This window comes from Petromyzon marinus, chromosome 57, assembly GCF_048934315.1.
Source record: "Petromyzon marinus isolate PM22_M1 ecotype Great Lakes invasive population chromosome 57, UKy_Petmar_22M1.pri1.0, whole genome shotgun sequence".
Taxonomy (NCBI): Eukaryota; Metazoa; Chordata; class Hyperoartia; order Petromyzontiformes; family Petromyzontidae; genus Petromyzon; species Petromyzon marinus.
The window spans coordinates 6,219,551-6,237,541 of record NC_133723.1 but is presented as its reverse complement, the minus strand read 5'-3'; the positions used below and the strand labels follow the sequence as shown (position 1 = coordinate 6,237,541).

General features: G+C 49.8%; 1 protein-coding gene across 1 annotated transcript; it reads left to right on the top strand.

Annotated features, from left to right (window-relative positions):
• The first annotated feature begins 1,237 nt into the window (after nucleotides 1–1,237).
• LOC116955003 (ubiquitin-conjugating enzyme E2 R2-like) lies at nucleotides 1,238–17,885 on the top strand. Its single transcript, XM_076052706.1, has 7 exons — nucleotides 1,238–1,384; nucleotides 3,330–3,405; nucleotides 3,803–4,183; nucleotides 8,866–8,952; nucleotides 10,638–10,735; nucleotides 11,551–11,685; nucleotides 13,041–17,885. The coding sequence occupies exons 3-7, from the start codon at nucleotides 3,998–4,000 to the stop codon at nucleotides 13,282–13,284; spliced, it is 750 nt and encodes a 249-aa protein (XP_075908821.1). The 5' UTR covers nucleotides 1,238–1,384; nucleotides 3,330–3,405; nucleotides 3,803–3,997; the 3' UTR covers nucleotides 13,285–17,885.
• The last annotated feature ends 106 nt before the right edge of the window (nucleotides 17,886–17,991 follow it).

Below are 17,991 nucleotides of genomic sequence, written 5' to 3'. Positions count from 1 at the left end.
GTGTGTGTGTGGTGTTAGTGCTCTGTGTGTCACCGTCTGTGTGTGTGTGGTGTTAGTGCCCTGTGTGTCATCGTCTCTGTGTGTGTGTGGTGTTAGTGCCCTGTGTGTCATCGTCTCTGTGTGTGTGTGGTGTTAGTGCCCTGTGTGTCACCGTCTGTGTGTGTGTGTGAGGTGTTAGTGCCCTGTGTGTCATCGTCTGTGTGTGTGTGAGGTGTTAGTGCCCTGTGTGTCATCGTCTCTGTGTGTGTGTGGTGTTAGTGCCCTGTGTGTCACCGTATCTGTGTGTGGTGTTAGTGCCCTGTGTGTCACCGTCTGTGTTTGTGTGTGGTGTTAGTGCCCTGTGTGTCACCGTATCTGTGTGTGGTGTTAGTGCCCTGTGTGTCACCGTCTCTGTGTGTGTGTGGTGTTAGTGCCCTGTGTGTCACCGTCTGTGTTTGTGTGTGGCGTTAATGCTCTGTGTGTCATCGTCTCTCCACCTTCTCGGTCGGCGGAGGAAGAGGAGGAATGATGAAGAGGGAGGGAGGAGGAAGAGGAATGATGATGAGAGAGGGAGGAGGAGGAATGATGATGAGGGATGGAGGAGAAGGAATGATGATGAGGGAGGAAAGAGGAATAATGATGATGAGGGAGGAGGAAGAGTAATTATGATGGAGGGCGGAGGAAGAGGAATGATGATGAGGGAGGGAGGGAGGAGGAAGAGGAATGATGATGAGGGAGGAGGAAGAGGAATGATGATGAGGGAGGGAGGAGGAAGAGGAATGATGAGGGAGGGAAGAGGAATGATGATGAGGGAGGGAGGGAGGGAGGAGGAATGATGATGATGAGGGAGGGAGGGTGGAGGAGGAGGGAGGAGGAGGAATGATGAGGGAGGGAAGGAAGAGGAATGATGATGAGGGAGGGAGGGAGGAGGAAGAGGAATGATGATGAGGGAGGAGGAAGAGGAATGATGATGAGGGAGGGAGGAGGAAGAGTAATGATGAGGGAGGGAAGGAAGAGGAATGATGATGAGGGAGGGAGGGAGGAGGAATGATGATGATGAGGGAGGGAGGGTGGAGGTGGAGGAATGATGACGGAGGAGGGAGGGAGGAGGAATGATGAGGGAGGGAGGAGGAATGAGGGAGGGAGGAGGAATGAGGGAGGGAGGGAGGGAGGAGGAATGAGGGAGGGAGGGAGGAGGAAGAGGAATGATGATGATGAGGGAGGGAGGAGGAATGATAAGGGAGGGAGGAGGAATGATGATGAGGGAGGGAGGAGGAGTTGGAGGCTGAAACACGACGCCCGGTGTCGTCACACAAAGCGAACTCAGCTGACAGCCATTTTCAGAGCGCCTCCTCCTGCTGCTGCTGCTCCTGCTGCTGCTGCCGAGCGAGAGACGTCGATCCCGGTGCGTAACAACGTCCTTGATCACGTCTGTCGTGTTGTTGTTGTTGTCGTGTTGTTGTTGTCGTTGTTGAGAGTAAACAACAACAACAACAACAACAAAAGGCGGCGCGTTTATCTGTCGGCTGTTGGAATTTATTGAGGAGCGAGCCATCATCGTGGGCTGACTCTGTTGTGTCGTCTCCCTCCGTGTGTTGTTGTTGTTGTCGTGTTGTTGTTGTTGTCGTGTTGTTGTTGTTGTGGCCGCTCTTGTTTGTTGGTGTTTTGCTGGTGGCGGGAGGGAGGGGGGCAACCCAAACTTCAACCCCCCCACCCCGCGCGCCCGCGTCTCACCACGGACCGGCTGTGAATGTGACACAACCACACTGCATCGTCACCACCACAACCATCACAACCATCACAGCAACAAACACCACCATCACAACCACCACCATCACAACCATCACACCCATCACAACCACCACCATCACAACAACAAACACCACCATCACAACCACACTGCATCGTCATCACCACCACAACCATCACAACCACCGCTATCACAACCACACTGCATCGTCACCACCACCGCCATCACAACCATCACAAACACCATCACACCCATCACAACCACCACCATAACCATCACCACCATCACAAGCACACTGCATCGTCACCACAACCATCACAACCACCATCACAACCACCATCACACCCATCACAACCACCATCACACCCATCACAACCACCATCACACCCATCACAAACCACCACCATCAACCATCACCACCATCATAACCACACTGCATCCGTCACCACCACCATCACAACCATCACCACCATCACAACCACCACCATCACAACCACCACCATCATAACCATCACCACCATCACAACCACACTGCATCGTCACCACCACCATCACAACCACCACCACCATCACAACCACACTGCATCGTCACCACCACCATCACAACCACCACCATCACAACCACCACCATCATAACCATCACCATCATAACCATCACAACCACCACCATCATAACCACACTGCATCGTCCCCACCACCATCACAACCACACTGCATCGTCACCACCACCATCACAACCACCATCACAACCATCACAACCACCATCACCATCACAACCATCAAAACCACCACCACCACCACAACCATCACCACCACAACCATCACCACCACAACCATCACCACCATCACAATCATCACCACCATCACAACCATCACAGCTATCACAACCACCATCACAGCCGCCACCACCATCACAACCATCCAGCGACTTCTGTCTCCTTTTACGCAACCACCCTGTTGCACATACTGTATTTGTTCCGGTCATTCTTAGTTACCACGATCACCACCATAACCACCGACACCACCGTAACCACCGACTCCACCAAAATCACGGACACCGTAACCACCGACACCACCATAACCACCGTGACCACCGACACCACCGTAATCACTGACACCACCAACACCACCATAACCACCGACACCATCATAACCACCGACACCACCATAACCACCGTGACCACCGACACCACCATAATCACCGACACCACCATAATCACCAACACCATCATCGCTTAATCCACGATCGATGTCACCACCGTCACTGCCTTTCATTATTTATAACACAAACATCACAATCGATACACCCAACTTAATCACCATCACCATCGATATATAATAGACCACCATCAACATTACCCTCATCGTCACCATCACGACCTGCATCCCTCCCCTCAGTCACCACCACCACTACTACATCTGTTACAACTGATATCACCACCATCACAACCAACAATACTACCTTCCACACCATCACTACCATCATCACCTTCATAATTACCACCATCGCTCCAATACCACCATATCCACCACCACCAACACTAAGGAATCATCACCACCATCACGTTCACCCCTTCATCACCACCTTTGCCTCTTCCAGGTCTATCCAAGGAAGGAGTCGACCCTCCGGTCACAGCGGAGTTGGCATCGCGTGTCCACCACCCATCATCCACCTTGTGAGTGATGGGGAGGGAGTGGGCTGGGTGAGTTGGTGAGTGGATGGAGGCTGAGTGTGTGGGGTGAGCGAGCGAAGTAGTTTCAGTGGATGATGAAGCGGTGTCGGTGAGAGTGCGGTTGAGTGAGTGAATTTGGCATTTAAGCGGTTAGGCAAGCGAGTGAGTGAGTTAGTAAGTCAGTGAGTAGTTGTGTGTGCGTGATTTTAGCGAGTTGGTGAGTGGATAACAGAACGGTTAACAAAGTGGGCGAATGAGCGGCTGAGTTAGTATACGATTTAGCGAGTAGACAGGTGAGCGAGCAGTCTGATCAAACAACTTATCCACCCTCGCCCTCACGAAAACTTCAAATCTAGAATGAACTTAACCACCATTTATGGTCTCTTGTCACCCTCCCAAGCTACGGCGCCGTTCGGGAGTTGCGGAGGAGACTCGAGGCTGTTGGGGGCGGCCCGGGTGGTGGTGGTGGTTTGGTGGTCGATCTCGAAGAGAGGAGGCCGGGGGTGGGGGGGGTTGGGGAAGGAGACTCGGCAACTCGGAGGGAAGAGATCTTGGGGTGACCCCCGGAGAGAGGACTCGGAAGAGACTCGGGCCGATGGCGTCCCCACGGGGACCAGGGTCGTCCTCTCAGAAGGCGCTCCTGCGGGAGCTCAAGGGTGTCCAGCAGGACGAGCCCATGGAGGGCTTCGCCATCACCCTGGTGGACGAGGCGGACCTCTACGTGTGGGAGGTCGCGATATTCGGGCCGCCAAACACCCTCTACGAGGGCGGATATTTTAAGGTGACCTGCTGGCTGACTCTCCTCCGCTTTGTCGGCGCTTGCGGCGGTGGATTTGTCGTTTTGACTGTGGATTTTTTTTTCTACATTGAAAGTTCAAGTTTTTAGTTCAAGTTTATTTTATTGAACCAGGTTGAGAGCTCATGAGACCAGGTGGTCTCCGTTTAGCACGGTTGGCTACGTACGGCGCGAAAGAAGTTCAACGTACATACACGAACATTCACTAGAGTGACCCGTCTCATCAACATATATACAATACATTTACATACGATACATTTGCTGTAAATCAAGTTTGATCTGGCTCATCAACATATTAATACACAATACATTTGCTATATTGATCTGGGTCATCAACACACACAATACATTTGCTATACTGATCTGGCTCATCAACATATACACACAATACATTTGCTATACCGATCTGGCTCATCAACACACACAATACATTTGCTATAGTGATCTGGCTCATCAACACACACAATACATTTGCTATACTGATCTGGCTCATCAACACACACAATACATTTGCTATAGTGATCTGGCTCATCAACACACACAATACATTTGCTATACTGATCTGGCTCATCAACACACACAATACATTTGCTATACTGATCTGGCTCATCAACATATACACACAATCTATTTGCTATATTGATCTGGCTCATCAACACACAATACATTTGCTATACTGATCTGGCTCATCAACACATACTGATCTGGCTCATCAACACACAATACATTTGTTATATGTTGATGATCCGGATCATCAACATATAACACAATACATTTGCTATACTGATCTCGCTCATCAACACACAGTGAATACATTTGCCAGAGTGACTCAGCTCAAGTCAACAAATTAACAAACTCTGCCTGCTGGGCCCCCAAGCTACCATCCGCGTCCCCCCCCTGTAATGTCGGGGCTTGGGGTAACGAGAGGGATCCAATGTGAACATATAAACAACAACAAAAAATCGTCGAGTGAAGTTCTCCTGCCGCTGTGAGGCGACTGGTGCTCGTGAATGTCACCAGAATTGGTCGTCAAACAGCCGCTGCAGAACTTGGGAGGCTAAATCCGGTGGTACGACGCGAAAGAAATCCATAGGCGCACACATTACAAACGCAACGACAGTGCCACTCTTATTTGTAAACGTACATCATTGACGGCCACCCATCGCGCATCTACGGCGATGAACCACCATCCCAGGGACATGCCCTCGTGTTTACAAAAAAAAACGTTATATAATAAATCGGGGTTTAAAACAAAGAAACAAATTCTAGTCGAATCATTGCGAGGCCCTCTCCGACGCGGCTGAGGGCCTAGCGAAGGCTTTTTACGGCTTTACTAGCGAGCGACGCCGACGCTGCGTCCCGAGGACGGGGCGGGATGCGGTGGAGGAGAGGGTGAGGGTGGGGGGGGGTCGGACATAGGTTAAGTAAAGACGGAGAGGTTCGCGTTGTAAAGGCAGTATTTCGTGAACTTAAAATGAGGCGCAAGTCATCAAATGGCTCGTACTGTGAACTTTAAACGCCCCGAGATGAAGCCTCGTGTTTGTTAGTGTTTAATGTGTATGGGTGGGCGGGTAGGCGATGTTTAACGAGGCGAGAACAGCTGGCTGTAGTAAGCACCACGCTGTTACTGTGTTCCTAGAGTTATGCTTATTTTATTATCACGGTCCTCCTTATGTTGGCTTACTTTGTTCTATTTACTTTAAAAAAAGTAACCGGGCGCTAAATGAAGACTGGCTTATCGTTTACATTCAACGAGTCCCGTGTTTCACAACACGAGCCGATTGTATAGCCTTAAGATTAATGTACTGTACAGTTTTGAGGATGTTTTCATCCAGCAGTGAATTGACCATGGATGATGATGATATTGGGAAACATGGTTTTTTTTACAAACTTTAGTGCGGCACTGGACCTGTTTACTACCAAGGCTAACGTAATTGTTCTGATTATCACGGTCTTTGTTGGTTGGGGTTCATTTACGAAGTAATTACGTTTTAGACTACTTTTTGTCGTTTAAATGACAATCGTCATTTGTATTTATATAAAACAGAGATTGCTATTGCAATATGCAGTGACCACAACCTGCTGTACTCTCAGTCTTGTACCGATTTACAGCGAGGGGTGAGGCCTTCAATCCAGCGGTGGATAGGTCGTGGCGGTCGAATCATTTTGCAGCCCTTTGGCGATCAGTCCACTGCTGGATGAAGGCCTCGACACCGTGCCAGTCGTGGGAATCGTTTGGCCATACTTCACCACGCTGGTCATTGTGGGTTTGTGAAGAAAAAGGGAACCCTGGTTTCAGATTATCGCTCGCTTCTGATGATATCCGCTGACCCGGGGGTTCGAACTCTTTGTGGCCTCATCATCATCATCATTTAGACCTCCTTTGCCAGTACCAATATGTAATAATAGGGTTTTCCCCTTTTTTCTGTCAACAAAACTGAAACATTTTTACGAGGATTCATGTCTGCATTAACCACAATACCTGCAGTCAAAATGCAAACAAAAAAAACATACTATAATATATGCATTGTCCTTGAAACTGGTTCATAGTACCACCACTCCGCTACAAATTATTGCACGCGAATGATTGTAGGGGACACAAAAACAATAATCACGATCGGCTCGCGTAAACAAATTGTATGCAACATTACAACATTCACGGTTAGCTATTACCCAAAAGTGTTGTCAGGCTGTGGTTACCAGGTAGGCCAAGAGATAGAAGCACATTTAATGAATTTGTCTTTGCTGTTTTGGGGTTTTCTTTTGCTATTTTGTCTTCAGTTTGTTGTCTTTCCTCCCCCCCGTACCCCTGATTGAGCGCGGTTGGCTTCGTACGTTGCGAAAGAAGTTCTACATACACTCCTATTCCAGTCTCTTCTGACGTTCAGTAAGAAAAAAAACATGTCAGTGTAGCAGGACCCTCCTGAAAATGAGTCGAGACTGGTGAGGCTTTGCTGATTAAATAAATGCCATTATTATTACTTGCCGAGAGGGATGGTGAATCGATAATTATCATTCTCTTGATATAAGTACACTCCTATGCCACGTTCGGTTTGATATTTACATTTGTGTCGGTCACATTACCTGCAATAAGCAACGGTGATAAACAGCTTAAACCAGACGCGACCCTAGGGTACTTGGGAGATGTGCAGGACATTGCAGACGCCGCGTGCAATAAAAGTCGGCGTTATCCTCTGGGTTTGTAAGTTGATAGCCGCCGTCTGTGCGGAGCGGGTAACAACTCCGTAAATGGAATAGGCCAAACAGCCCCGTGCAGGACCCTCCTGAAGCAGACCTTGTGGACTCGCGGAGAATTTCCTTGCCAAACAGAAGGGGGCATTGCTGTGACTGACACAGTGTGAAGAGGCCCTCATCCAGCAGTGGATTGTACATGTGTTCATTGTGTGCACATGTACAGGCCTTTTGTCAGTCCACTGCTGCTGGATAAGGGTCTTTCCCACGCTGTGCATGTTGTGGGGGTTATTTGACCACGCTTCACCATGTTGGCCAGTGCATATTGGTTTTTGCTTCACTGCCCGGCGCTGCCCATCACATGGGTCTGTTATAATTAAGTTAAATTCCCACATTTCAAACAACAGCACATTAACAAATGTTCCCTTCATTTATCAATTGAAGCGATGCAAAGGTGGCGTTAAGCACTTGAGGTGTTTTACGTTACTGTTTTCGGGTCGAAGGAGCTTACAGAGCTCGTCATTATGTGCTTAAATAAAGTACTTAAGGCTTGTCTTCATTTACAACAGTGCCTTGCAACTGACCAGTGTTACCGTGTATATGCCTTCAGAGCAGAGAGAAAGATGATTTATAGAGCGAGGTGTGTTCGAATTTTCTGCCCAAAAGGAAATTTAGTTTGGGAATGAAAAGTAATTGTCTACTAGTTACAGAAGATCCCAGTTTGAATGTTACCATTTCTTCAGGGTGATGGTATCCTGAGTAAATATTTTCATTTTCAAGGTCATCTTTTGAAATTGAGAATTCTGCTCTCAGTTATCTTTGTTAGAGATGCTATCTATATTCACGTGTACATTATATAAAATGCTCACTAATCCATACACGTACTTTCACAAGCTATACAAAGATATACCCATATAATTTTACATATGGGCAAGTGATTTTAAGTGAGCACATATTAAGGTCAGTAAGACCTTCAACCTGCACTGACCAGTGTGGTGAAGTATAATGAAACAACCCCCATGACCGACACTGTATGGGGAGGCCTTCATCCAGCAGTGGCAAGATGTTAACCCCCCTCGCCTGGTATGCAGGAGGTCGTGGGTTCGATCCCGACCCTAACGCCTGTATAGTTTGCATGTTCTCCCTGTGGTTGCGTGGATTTTTTTCCAGGTCCTCCGATTTTTCTCTCCGCATTTAGAATCCACATCACGCGTTTACAGTATTTGACTGCTGTCCACGTGATGATGAGCCACTTCGTTGAGCTATAATTTATGGCCAGGTTGCTTCTGAAAAGAGCTACGTCGCTCAGTGGGCCTTGCCTGGTAGAACAAAAATAGTTTACAGTTTTTTTTTTATAATAGGACATTACATTGGCTTATGAACGATGTATCTTCAAGTGAATTTCCTGAATGTTGAACGTCTGTTAACAGGTGCCTTCATTAATGGATGTACTGCTCTGTCACGATTTCCCGTAGGCCCAGATGAAGTTCCCCAAAGACTACCCCTACTCTCCGCCAACGTTCAGATTTCTGACGAAAATGTGGCACCCCAACATCTATGAGGTGGGACTGGGCGGACGCCAACGCCGTCTAAGAAAGTGCACGCAACGGGATTTGTTTTTCAGAGCGCACAACAACAACAAAAAAACCCATTGAATGTTTATGGGGGACGATGCTTAAGATGAGAACAGCTGGCTGTGGTAATCACGCTCACTGTTCCTGTTCAAAATTTTTAAAAGTAATCTTTGCTGAATGAGACTGGCTTATCGTTTAAATTTAACGAGTCCCATGTTCATAACACAAGCTGATTGTATGGCCTTAAGACTAATGTACTGTACAGTTTGTGGATGTTTTCATCCAGCAGTGGCTTGACCCCGCTGGCCAATCGGGAGTTCATCATCGGCTGTAATCTTTTACATCGGCACAGTTGGTATTCGCACCATTCTTATAGGGCAAGGCTATCATGAAGCTGCTGCGTTTCACAGACTGGTATAAGTCCGCCAGTAGGGGACGATTTTGCAATGTGGGTTCCCCCCCCAATAAAGTATTAACCTATTAGCTGCTGGATGAAAGCCTCTCCAAGCCACTTCAGCATGCCGGTTGGCACGGGTCTGTGTAGGCGGGGGGGGGGCACACACACATCACCCGCCTGCTGTTGGCCGTAGCCAGGAATCGAACTCTGGGTAGCGGGGGTTCATAGCACGGTGCGATGACCACCGTGGCCACTGCTCCGACCCATCATCGGTCCCTCGAGTGAAAGCCAGCGTCGTTCTACGCAGAGACGCTGTAGCCGAGGGGGGAGCAAGTGAAACAAAGTTCTACGTGATCTAAGCTGAGCACTCGAGCTTGTGTCCTTGGCACGTGAAGCCAAGCTGCCTTGTTGTCCTGTCCCCTGGGCTACTGCTCCTACACGCCTACCGAACGTCACCGGGAAATGTGTGACGTCAATGTGTGACGTCAATCTGTGATGTCAGTGCTGCCCCACATGCAACCCCGACGCTCCACTTCCAGCTCCCCTTGCCCCCCCCCCAACTCCAGAGTTCGATAGCCCCCTACTTGCGGAACGGTGGCACTGTCCACATTCGGTTGTAGGCATCTCCACTGGCAGTACTGAGCCATTTGTGGAAATTCCACGTTGCTATGGAGGGAACTGTTGTATTCATAGGTAAGAGTTGCAACTCAGTGCTGAATTCGATTGCAAGAATATTTTCTTTTACATCTTGATAAAAGTATGACCGCCAGTGGTTGCTGGGGTCAAGTGACCCCATGACAAGCGAAGTATAATAAAGTTAAAGTTCTGCACATTCGTCACGTCCTAATAAATTCCTACGTGCGCAATTCGATGTGCCCATTGTGCGCGTGTAAGAACCCGGTTTCATCCCTGACGCGGCGCGGCGTTTTCTTGCCTATCCATAAGTGGCTCACCATCGAATCTATTTACAGAATCGCCAAATTAATGATGTCAACGCTCAATTTCGAGCGATTTTGCCGAGAGCTAAACATAGCCAACTACAGCGCCATCAACAGCAGGGGCCGTCCGCCCGTGCCATAAGCGAGGTAGGTGACTAAGAGGGTGGAATGTGTGGTGGCTGTGAGACACCAACGAGCCGCTCGCTTATTTACAACGCCTAGGAATTTTGCCGTAGGCTCGGCGGCGCGGCGCTTTGGCTGGTTGCGCAATCTGTTGTCGTCGTAGTCACTTGGCAGCGGTGGGAAACTTTGGGTCTTCTTTTCTCTCTCTCCCGCAGAACGGCGACGTGTGTATATCCATCCTCCACCCGCCGGTCGATGACCCGCAGAGCGGAGAGCTTGCTTCGGAGAGGTGGAATCCCACGCAGAGCGTCAGGTGAGATGGCAGATGGAACGATGAACGCGCGACGCTTCGGCACCTCCCGAGGAGATTGGGGCCATGAAATCGGCCCCTGAGCAGGCGCTGGTGTGGGTTTTCACAGCGCAGGATCGTGAGAGGAGGGGGTGGGTGGCTCGGGGAGGCGTTCATCCAGCAGTGGATCGAACGTGGCTGGTAATGGTGCTGTTGCCAACTCGCTGAGTTTTCGTGATTCGGGCCTCGTGATTTTGGGGTTACACAATCGAATACAAGAGTCAATTGTAATTTTTGTCCCATTCATACCATCGATTCGTACCTTACGATTTTGTGAGAAAACTTTAAATTGGAATAATATAAATCGATTTTTACACTACGTGATGAGTGTAATATTAGCGTAAGAATCAATGTTATTTCATTCTTACGCTCATATCAGTTTAAAGCGTAATAATCTATTGTATTTGACATAGTCACATGCACGATGAACGTCAAATAAAAGAACGGAGTTGTGGGATTTTGGTCTCGAGTCCCAATTGCAGCTTTGAAAAAGATTTCCAAAGAGAGCGGACCACTGGCAAAGTGTCCCTTCTGACGTCACAGGTTGTAAATTTTTGTTACTTTCCCGAGGAGGCCGTTACATGGCGAGAACGAAGGCCCATCCTTTATCTCTCTCTCTCTCGTTTAACGGACGTTACATTGGCCGCGCACGTGGGTCCCAGGTCACCTTTTGCGTCGCCGGCACGTCGCAAATCGGGGTGGCTTAAAAAAGCAAAACGCGACAAAACACAATCCGTGACCTCACCCCCCACCCGCTGACGTTTCTCACGGCCGTGCAGGACGATCCTCCTGAGCGTGATTTCGCTTCTCAACGAGCCCAACACCTACTCGCCGGCCAACGTGGACGCTTCCGTCATGTACAGGAAGTGGAGGGACAGCAAGGGCCGGGACAAGGAGTACGCCGATATCATCAAGTGAGTGCGGCCGGAGGGCCGCCTGGCGCCACCGCGCCCAGCGTGCCCGCGGTCGCTGGACTTTGCACGTGGGAAAAAAAACGCACGCAAGGTGGACTTCACACACGGCGAATGTTGATGCAGAGCAAAAGCTGTAACTGTACACCGAGGTGGTTGAGCCTGAGAATTGCGTCTGGAACAGCGGAGTGGCGAATCATTGCCGCGATGCCCCTCCTCCGTGTTTGTGAACCGGCCATGTAATCGCTGTTTGTTCCATGGTTCCTTTCTGGGTGGGAGAGTTTTTTTTTCCGATCTGCCATTCGTGCATCAAGTATCTGCCGATACTGCTGCTGCTGCCGTGGTTTGTGTGCCGATGCGGTTTAGGGTTGCGGCCCGTAAGTTCAGAATCGGACTATTTATACTTGTACACAGATGTCCAATAGGGGCAATACGCCAGTGATCTTCTGCGTCGGGGTCTTTCACGAGACGTTTGTGGACCTAGCAGTGGCTACTGACCGCACAAGGCAATAAGGGAACACATGATCACATGAATTGGAGTGGAGGATTTCGAATTGGCGTTGTGACAATTTGCCGATTTATTAATAATTTGTATTTTATCGGGTCAGATCGCGTAAATAAAATGTGTCGTGAACCCTCCTCCACCGCAATGTGATGATGAACAAACGTGGCCAATTTATAACTGCTTCAGCACCGCCGGTGTGTTGGGAGAGCGATCCACAACATTTAAATGGGTGTGGACGTGTCACTGATAGTTACAACCAACATCATCCGTCAGTTGCCAGAATTGTGAAATGTCCCCCAGTCTTGGGCCTTAAATAGGTGGTGAGTAACCCACCAGAGAAACGTCGTCGCCGACGGCTAAACTTTGTGACACTGCTCTCCCAACGCGCCACTCGTGTGCCGAAGCAGCGAGGGTTGATAGATCACGTGAACCGTTGGGCAGCTCCCCTTGGGTGTCGAGGAGGAGCAGTACCCTGGCTCGCCAGTTGACGGCGGTACATCAGAAATGTGGACTCCACCTGTTCCGTGTCGGGTGAGAGTGTCGCGCCCTCGCACGCGCGTGGGTTTTCTCCGGGCGCTCCGGTTTCATCCCACGTGTAAACAGCTCCTTGATTGGCCGAGTAACACCTGCGTTACATAGCGGACCGCAGAGCTTTAGTGGGCAATTTGACACCGGCTCACCACGTGGCCGACTTGCTGCTTCGACTGCGGTTCCTCCTCCCCAGTTCTCCCTCTCCGAGAGAGAACGCCGGGCGCAGGCGCCACGTTTACCGAGCCTTGGCGTTCTTCTTCTCCTCACCGCGGCGATGGCGCTACCCGACGTGTGTCCCGCCGCTGATTCGTGACCCCCGCAGGAAGCAGGTGCTGGCGACCAAGGCGGAGGCCGAGAAGGACGGCGTCAAAGTGCCCACCACCCTCGCCGAGTACTGCGTCAAGACCAAGCTGCCCGCCAAGGAGAGCGGCTGCGACATGCTGCTCGACGAGCTGTACGACGACGACGACGACGACGAGGACGACCTGGACGACGACGAAGATGACGAGGGCCTCGCCGGGGAGTACTGCGATGACGGAGAGGACGACTCGGGCAACGAGTCCTGAAGCCGGCCGCTCCCGCACCCACGCCATCCCCTCTTCTCTACCACCTCCCCCCCCCCTCCTGTATCTTCCTGCTCCTCTCTCGCCTCTATTCTTCTCTGCTCTCTCCTCCTTACCCGCTCACTCTCACCTCCGTGTCTCTCCTCTCTCGCCCTCTCGCCTTTCTCACCGCTGCTCTTTCCTCATCCTCACGCACGTTTCGATTTCTCTCATTTCTACCCCACCCCCTCTCCAGTCGTAGCATTTGCCGCTTCCTCCGCTTTTTTCTCCTCTCCCTTCACTCCCCCCCCACCCCCCCCCCCCCCCCCCCCCCAAGACTTGGCCAAGGACGGCACCTATCCGCTTCGGCCGTCGAGAGAAAGAGACAAACCTTTTATTTTTCAAATAAGTTAACGTCAAGTTGCTAGAGCGGGTAAATGAGTGACGGTGCAACCACGCGCGCATCCCCACGCCCGTGAGCGACCGAGCGGGCGAGCCGGCCGGCCAATGGATCTGGCAGACGAGTGCCCGACGGCTCGACGGTCGGTGACCCTGCGTGACCTCCGGGGCGACGTTTGGTTTTGTTTACGGTGGCGGGCACGCGGGCTCTCTGCGTCGCCTGCAGCCGCCCACCACCTCGCCCGCGCACCCCAAACTGATTTGTTTTTCTCGAGCGGCTTCAACGAGCAGACAAAACCTTATGCAACTTCTCACGGCCCCACCCGCCACCTGTGTAGCCTTTACCTCCCCGGCCGCTCCCACCTGTACCGACATCGCCTTCCCGAAGAAAATAAAAGTAAAATCCCAAGTGCTGCGCAGGGGGTTTGAAGCACACGCGTGCATGCATACGTGCACAAAGGCCTTTCAAAGGGGAACTGAAGCTCATATTTATTGAATGTCCCCTGCCCTTACGCCGATGTTTTTAAGCGAACGGTGCCGAGTGTTCAGTTTCTTTAAAGCTGTGGTTTTCCGCTGCTGCGGCGGGGGTGATGGCATTAGGCCCCCGAATGTGAGGAATTTAAACGGCAACATTGAAATTAACGCAATATTGCATCTTTGAATACTTTTCTAAAGCTTCCGTTCCCCTTCCCCTCTTAGGCTCATGCGCGCCAAGTAGGATTTGAGTCATTTTCCGTAGTTTACTGGCGACATGCGGAATGTTTTTATTTTATTATCAGGCCCTTCTCTGGTTTCCAGCTCTTAAGTTTTACAAACAAACAAAACGTTTCTTGGCACTACCGACCGGCAAACAGGGGGCACACATTGGACCATCTCCACCGGGTTAAAAAGAACGTCATAGTTCAAATAGAACTAAATTGGTGTTCCCACATGGGCTGACAAACGAGTAGACATTATCACTGTACGAGTCATTACGCTCTGACCGAACGGCGATTGCCCAAAACGTTGGCATATACAGGGACTCTTACGGACGAGTTAGGTTCCAGAGGTCTGTTCGCAAGTCCATTTGTTCGCAAGTCCGACTTAACTCCTGTTCGATTCCAAACGTGCTGTTATGGCATGTACACTAAACACGGGGAATGGCTTTACAAGTTGTATAATCTCCTGTAGATGCCACTGGTTCTTCATGTTCTGTCCACAGACGTAGATGCCACCACCGCCATCTATTGTGCGGCTGGTTGAACTTACGAATCTCGGTCTGAACAGACAACTGGAGATACGGACAGGTTTGTTCGTATCTCTGAAAGTTCGTTAGTCGAATGTTCGTAAGTAGATGAGTCCCTGTATATGTGTGTTCACTCGTGACGCAGTGTTGCATTCGCGACCGCGGTTGTAACATAGAGCGAAGGATGATATTAATAGCGATAGCGCCAATCGCAGCGATGAGCGACTTGCATCTCGTCTCCCCTCAACACGTTTGAAAGGGGCACCCCCAGTGGCAACTGTCCGTGTGTGTGCGGCACAAGGTGACTCGGCGCCTGACCTGCAAGCGGGAGCTGGTCTGCCAGTAGGGGGCGGTGATTTCCGCCGTGTGTCAACTCAATCGAGTAACTTATCCTCGTATCACCCCAGTTTTTGCCCGATATCTCTCACGCGCAGGGTTGTCGCGGTGTATAGTTCGCGATACGATCTGAAATGTCACAATATGACTACTGCGATATCAGTTATCCTTTGCAATTATAGTTCACGTTATTTGCATCAAGATTTTGTGCTTTGATGTACTGAAAAGTACGAATGCTTCGAAGTTCAATCCTCGCTACTGCAATTTGCTCAACATTAGCCACAAGTTTTTCTATTTGTTGCAACTTTACGAATCTGTAAGGCTTACCGCGTACAACATAACCACCGTGCTGGCAATTTACCCAGAAAACATTTCACAAAACGGAAATTAAAATGTATAACGTAAAAAAATATATACTTTGCTACTACTATTGTGAATTATAATTAATCCGTAAAACATTTTTAAATGAGGAAATATATTCTTTAAATAAAAACGAGCAATGATAAAATAATGTTAAGGTGATATTGCGCAGAACAGACGATGGTGATTTTCTTGGGTCGCATTTTTAAGAAGTCGCTCAATTCGAGATGACACGGAGCAACATCGCGCCGCTACTGCGGAAACTTTGCACGAGGCTTCTGAAAAAGTCTCGGCACTCGGCGAGGCTCTCCCCGCTAAACGAGCGGAATTGTTAATAATAAATAAATGGCGTACGATTTATCCTGGCAGCCATGATCGCTGCAACTTTAGGAACGGGTAAGAAATCTCAACCGGCCCCTCACGTGGTCAAAGGGGATTCATTTGTCAACGTTAAAAGTTATTACGATCTTGGCGCAGAGTGGGTGCACACGGGGATGGTTTTTGTGTGTAGATCTTGACGCCTCGCCCCGACCCAGCCAACTGACGAAACGGTCCAATGTGTCCTCTTGTCCCGGCCCCTGTGCGTATCTTGCTCCTTTGCCTGCCCACCTTCATAAATAAATAAAGTGGCCTCTCGCTGAACCACAAGATGCACTGCGGGCCAACGCAACGGCGTAAATCTTACCGCGAGCAACATGCACACTTTGTTGGTCAGCGTTTCTGCAGCGTCCTCCGTGTGTACTCCGTGTGTGTGTGTATATAAATATAGAGTATAGAATTGTACAAAAATTATACCGTACTTTGAAACTGGAACTTTTATTAGTGTGGGTGTGTGCTCCCCCCCCTTGGGAGCAGTCTCGAGCGTCTTTGGAACATTTAGACAGCGCACGCTGCTGGAAGCATGTTCTCCCCCCTTCGGTCGTACGCGCCCTGCTACAAGCAGCAGGGAAGCGGGAGCTGCAAATGTGGCAGGGAAGAAGGTCCCTTCGAGAAGAGGGGGTGTTTCTTTCTGGCCCTCTGCCTCAGTTGGGTTTAGTGTCCATTCGGAACTCTCCCAGACCGTTGCACCACCCCGTGTGTTGCATATCCCTCCATGGGGTCGTTGTTGACCTGTCATACGTGATCTCGGAAGAACTACTGAGATCACTTTCAGGTGATAAATATTTTTTTTTATTCACACGAGAAGGAATTGCAATATTTCACTTGCCCTGCTGCAGACAGTCGGTGATAAATGTTTTCCCTTGCTGGAATTTCACCAAAATTAAGTAAAGAACCAAATTTAATGTGATGGCTTTTGTGTGTGTGTAAAATCAATGGTGACTGGGCTGAGACCATCAACACTTCTTGAGAAGCAGGTTTACTGGAAGCTGAATTGGAATTCGGGCTCTCGGTGGTGTCAGTTCGAGTCTTTTGACCCCTGACCCTGAGCACCACAGCCACCTCCCAAGTGGCGGGTGCAGGTTTTTACACAAATCCAACCAAGGAAACATGAAGCTGGTCAGTTTGGGAATGTGAGTAACCGAATGAGGTGATGCTTCTTTATCAGATGCCTAAAATGAGGCCAAGGTTTAGAACCCCTTGGCTTTCTCTCTTTTTTTGGGGGGGGGGGGCGGGGTGGGTGCTCAAGCACGCGTTGTTGGGTATGATGTCCCGACATTCAAGCTCCACGCGTTGGGGAAAAAAAATCTGGCACGTGGAGCGAAACGTAAGACATCGCGCCGAAACAACACGTGGTATGACCTGAAAACGCAAGTGGAGGGCTGTACGGCACATCCGCGGCAAACCTTCGCCGGAGCGTTAAACCCCTCGGCCTTCTCTCGAACTAGGCCTTCCACGGTGCGAAATGTGGTTGGGCAGCCAGTGGTTGAAACTGCGTTGTGCTGCAAAGGGAACATGCTTCCGGATATTTTACCGCTGGACATGTGTTGGGGGGGGGAAGAGCTTCATAGCTCATCGGATTCCTGTAGGATAAAGATTGTGATTCGTGCAGCTCTCTCGTCACGTGTGTTCTGAGGCCTTCGGGGCACGGGGAAGGGCGACTTCCTGTCCCATCAGGGTGGCGTGGCGAGGTGCTGTCTGCCCACCAGTGCTGGAGTTTGTTGACCTTTTCCTGGTCTCAAAAGCCAAGGGCCCTCTACGCTCATTGCATTGCCTTCTTAAAGACGCCAGTCGAAACTTTGACCAACCTCCCCCCCACCCACCCTATTTGTTTTTGAGTTCAACTTAATTTTATTTTTTCCCCTCCTGTTTAGCAAAGTTATGTATATTAAAATAATAGTCATTAAATAAAATATGCTGATGTAAAGGTGTTCCTGAGGTTATTTTCTCATTGTTGGAAATGTCTCCGTTTTCTGCCTTTGCCAGATGAAGGCCTCCCCCACCCCATATCGGGTTCTTGTTTGACCATACTT

Bases quoted from the DNA above. Each gene is read 5' to 3' on its own strand.
- LOC116955003 (XM_076052706.1), top strand. From the start codon at position 3,998: ATGGCGTCCCCACGGGGACCAGGGTCGTCCTCTCAGAAGGCGCTCCTG. The intron at 4,184-8,865 runs GTGACCTGCTGG...GATTTCCCGTAG, and splicing joins ACGAGGGCGGATATTTTAAG to GCCCAGATGAAGTTCCCCAA. The intron at 11,686-13,040 runs GTGAGTGCGGCC...TGACCCCCGCAG, and splicing joins GAGTACGCCGATATCATCAA to GAAGCAGGTGCTGGCGACCA.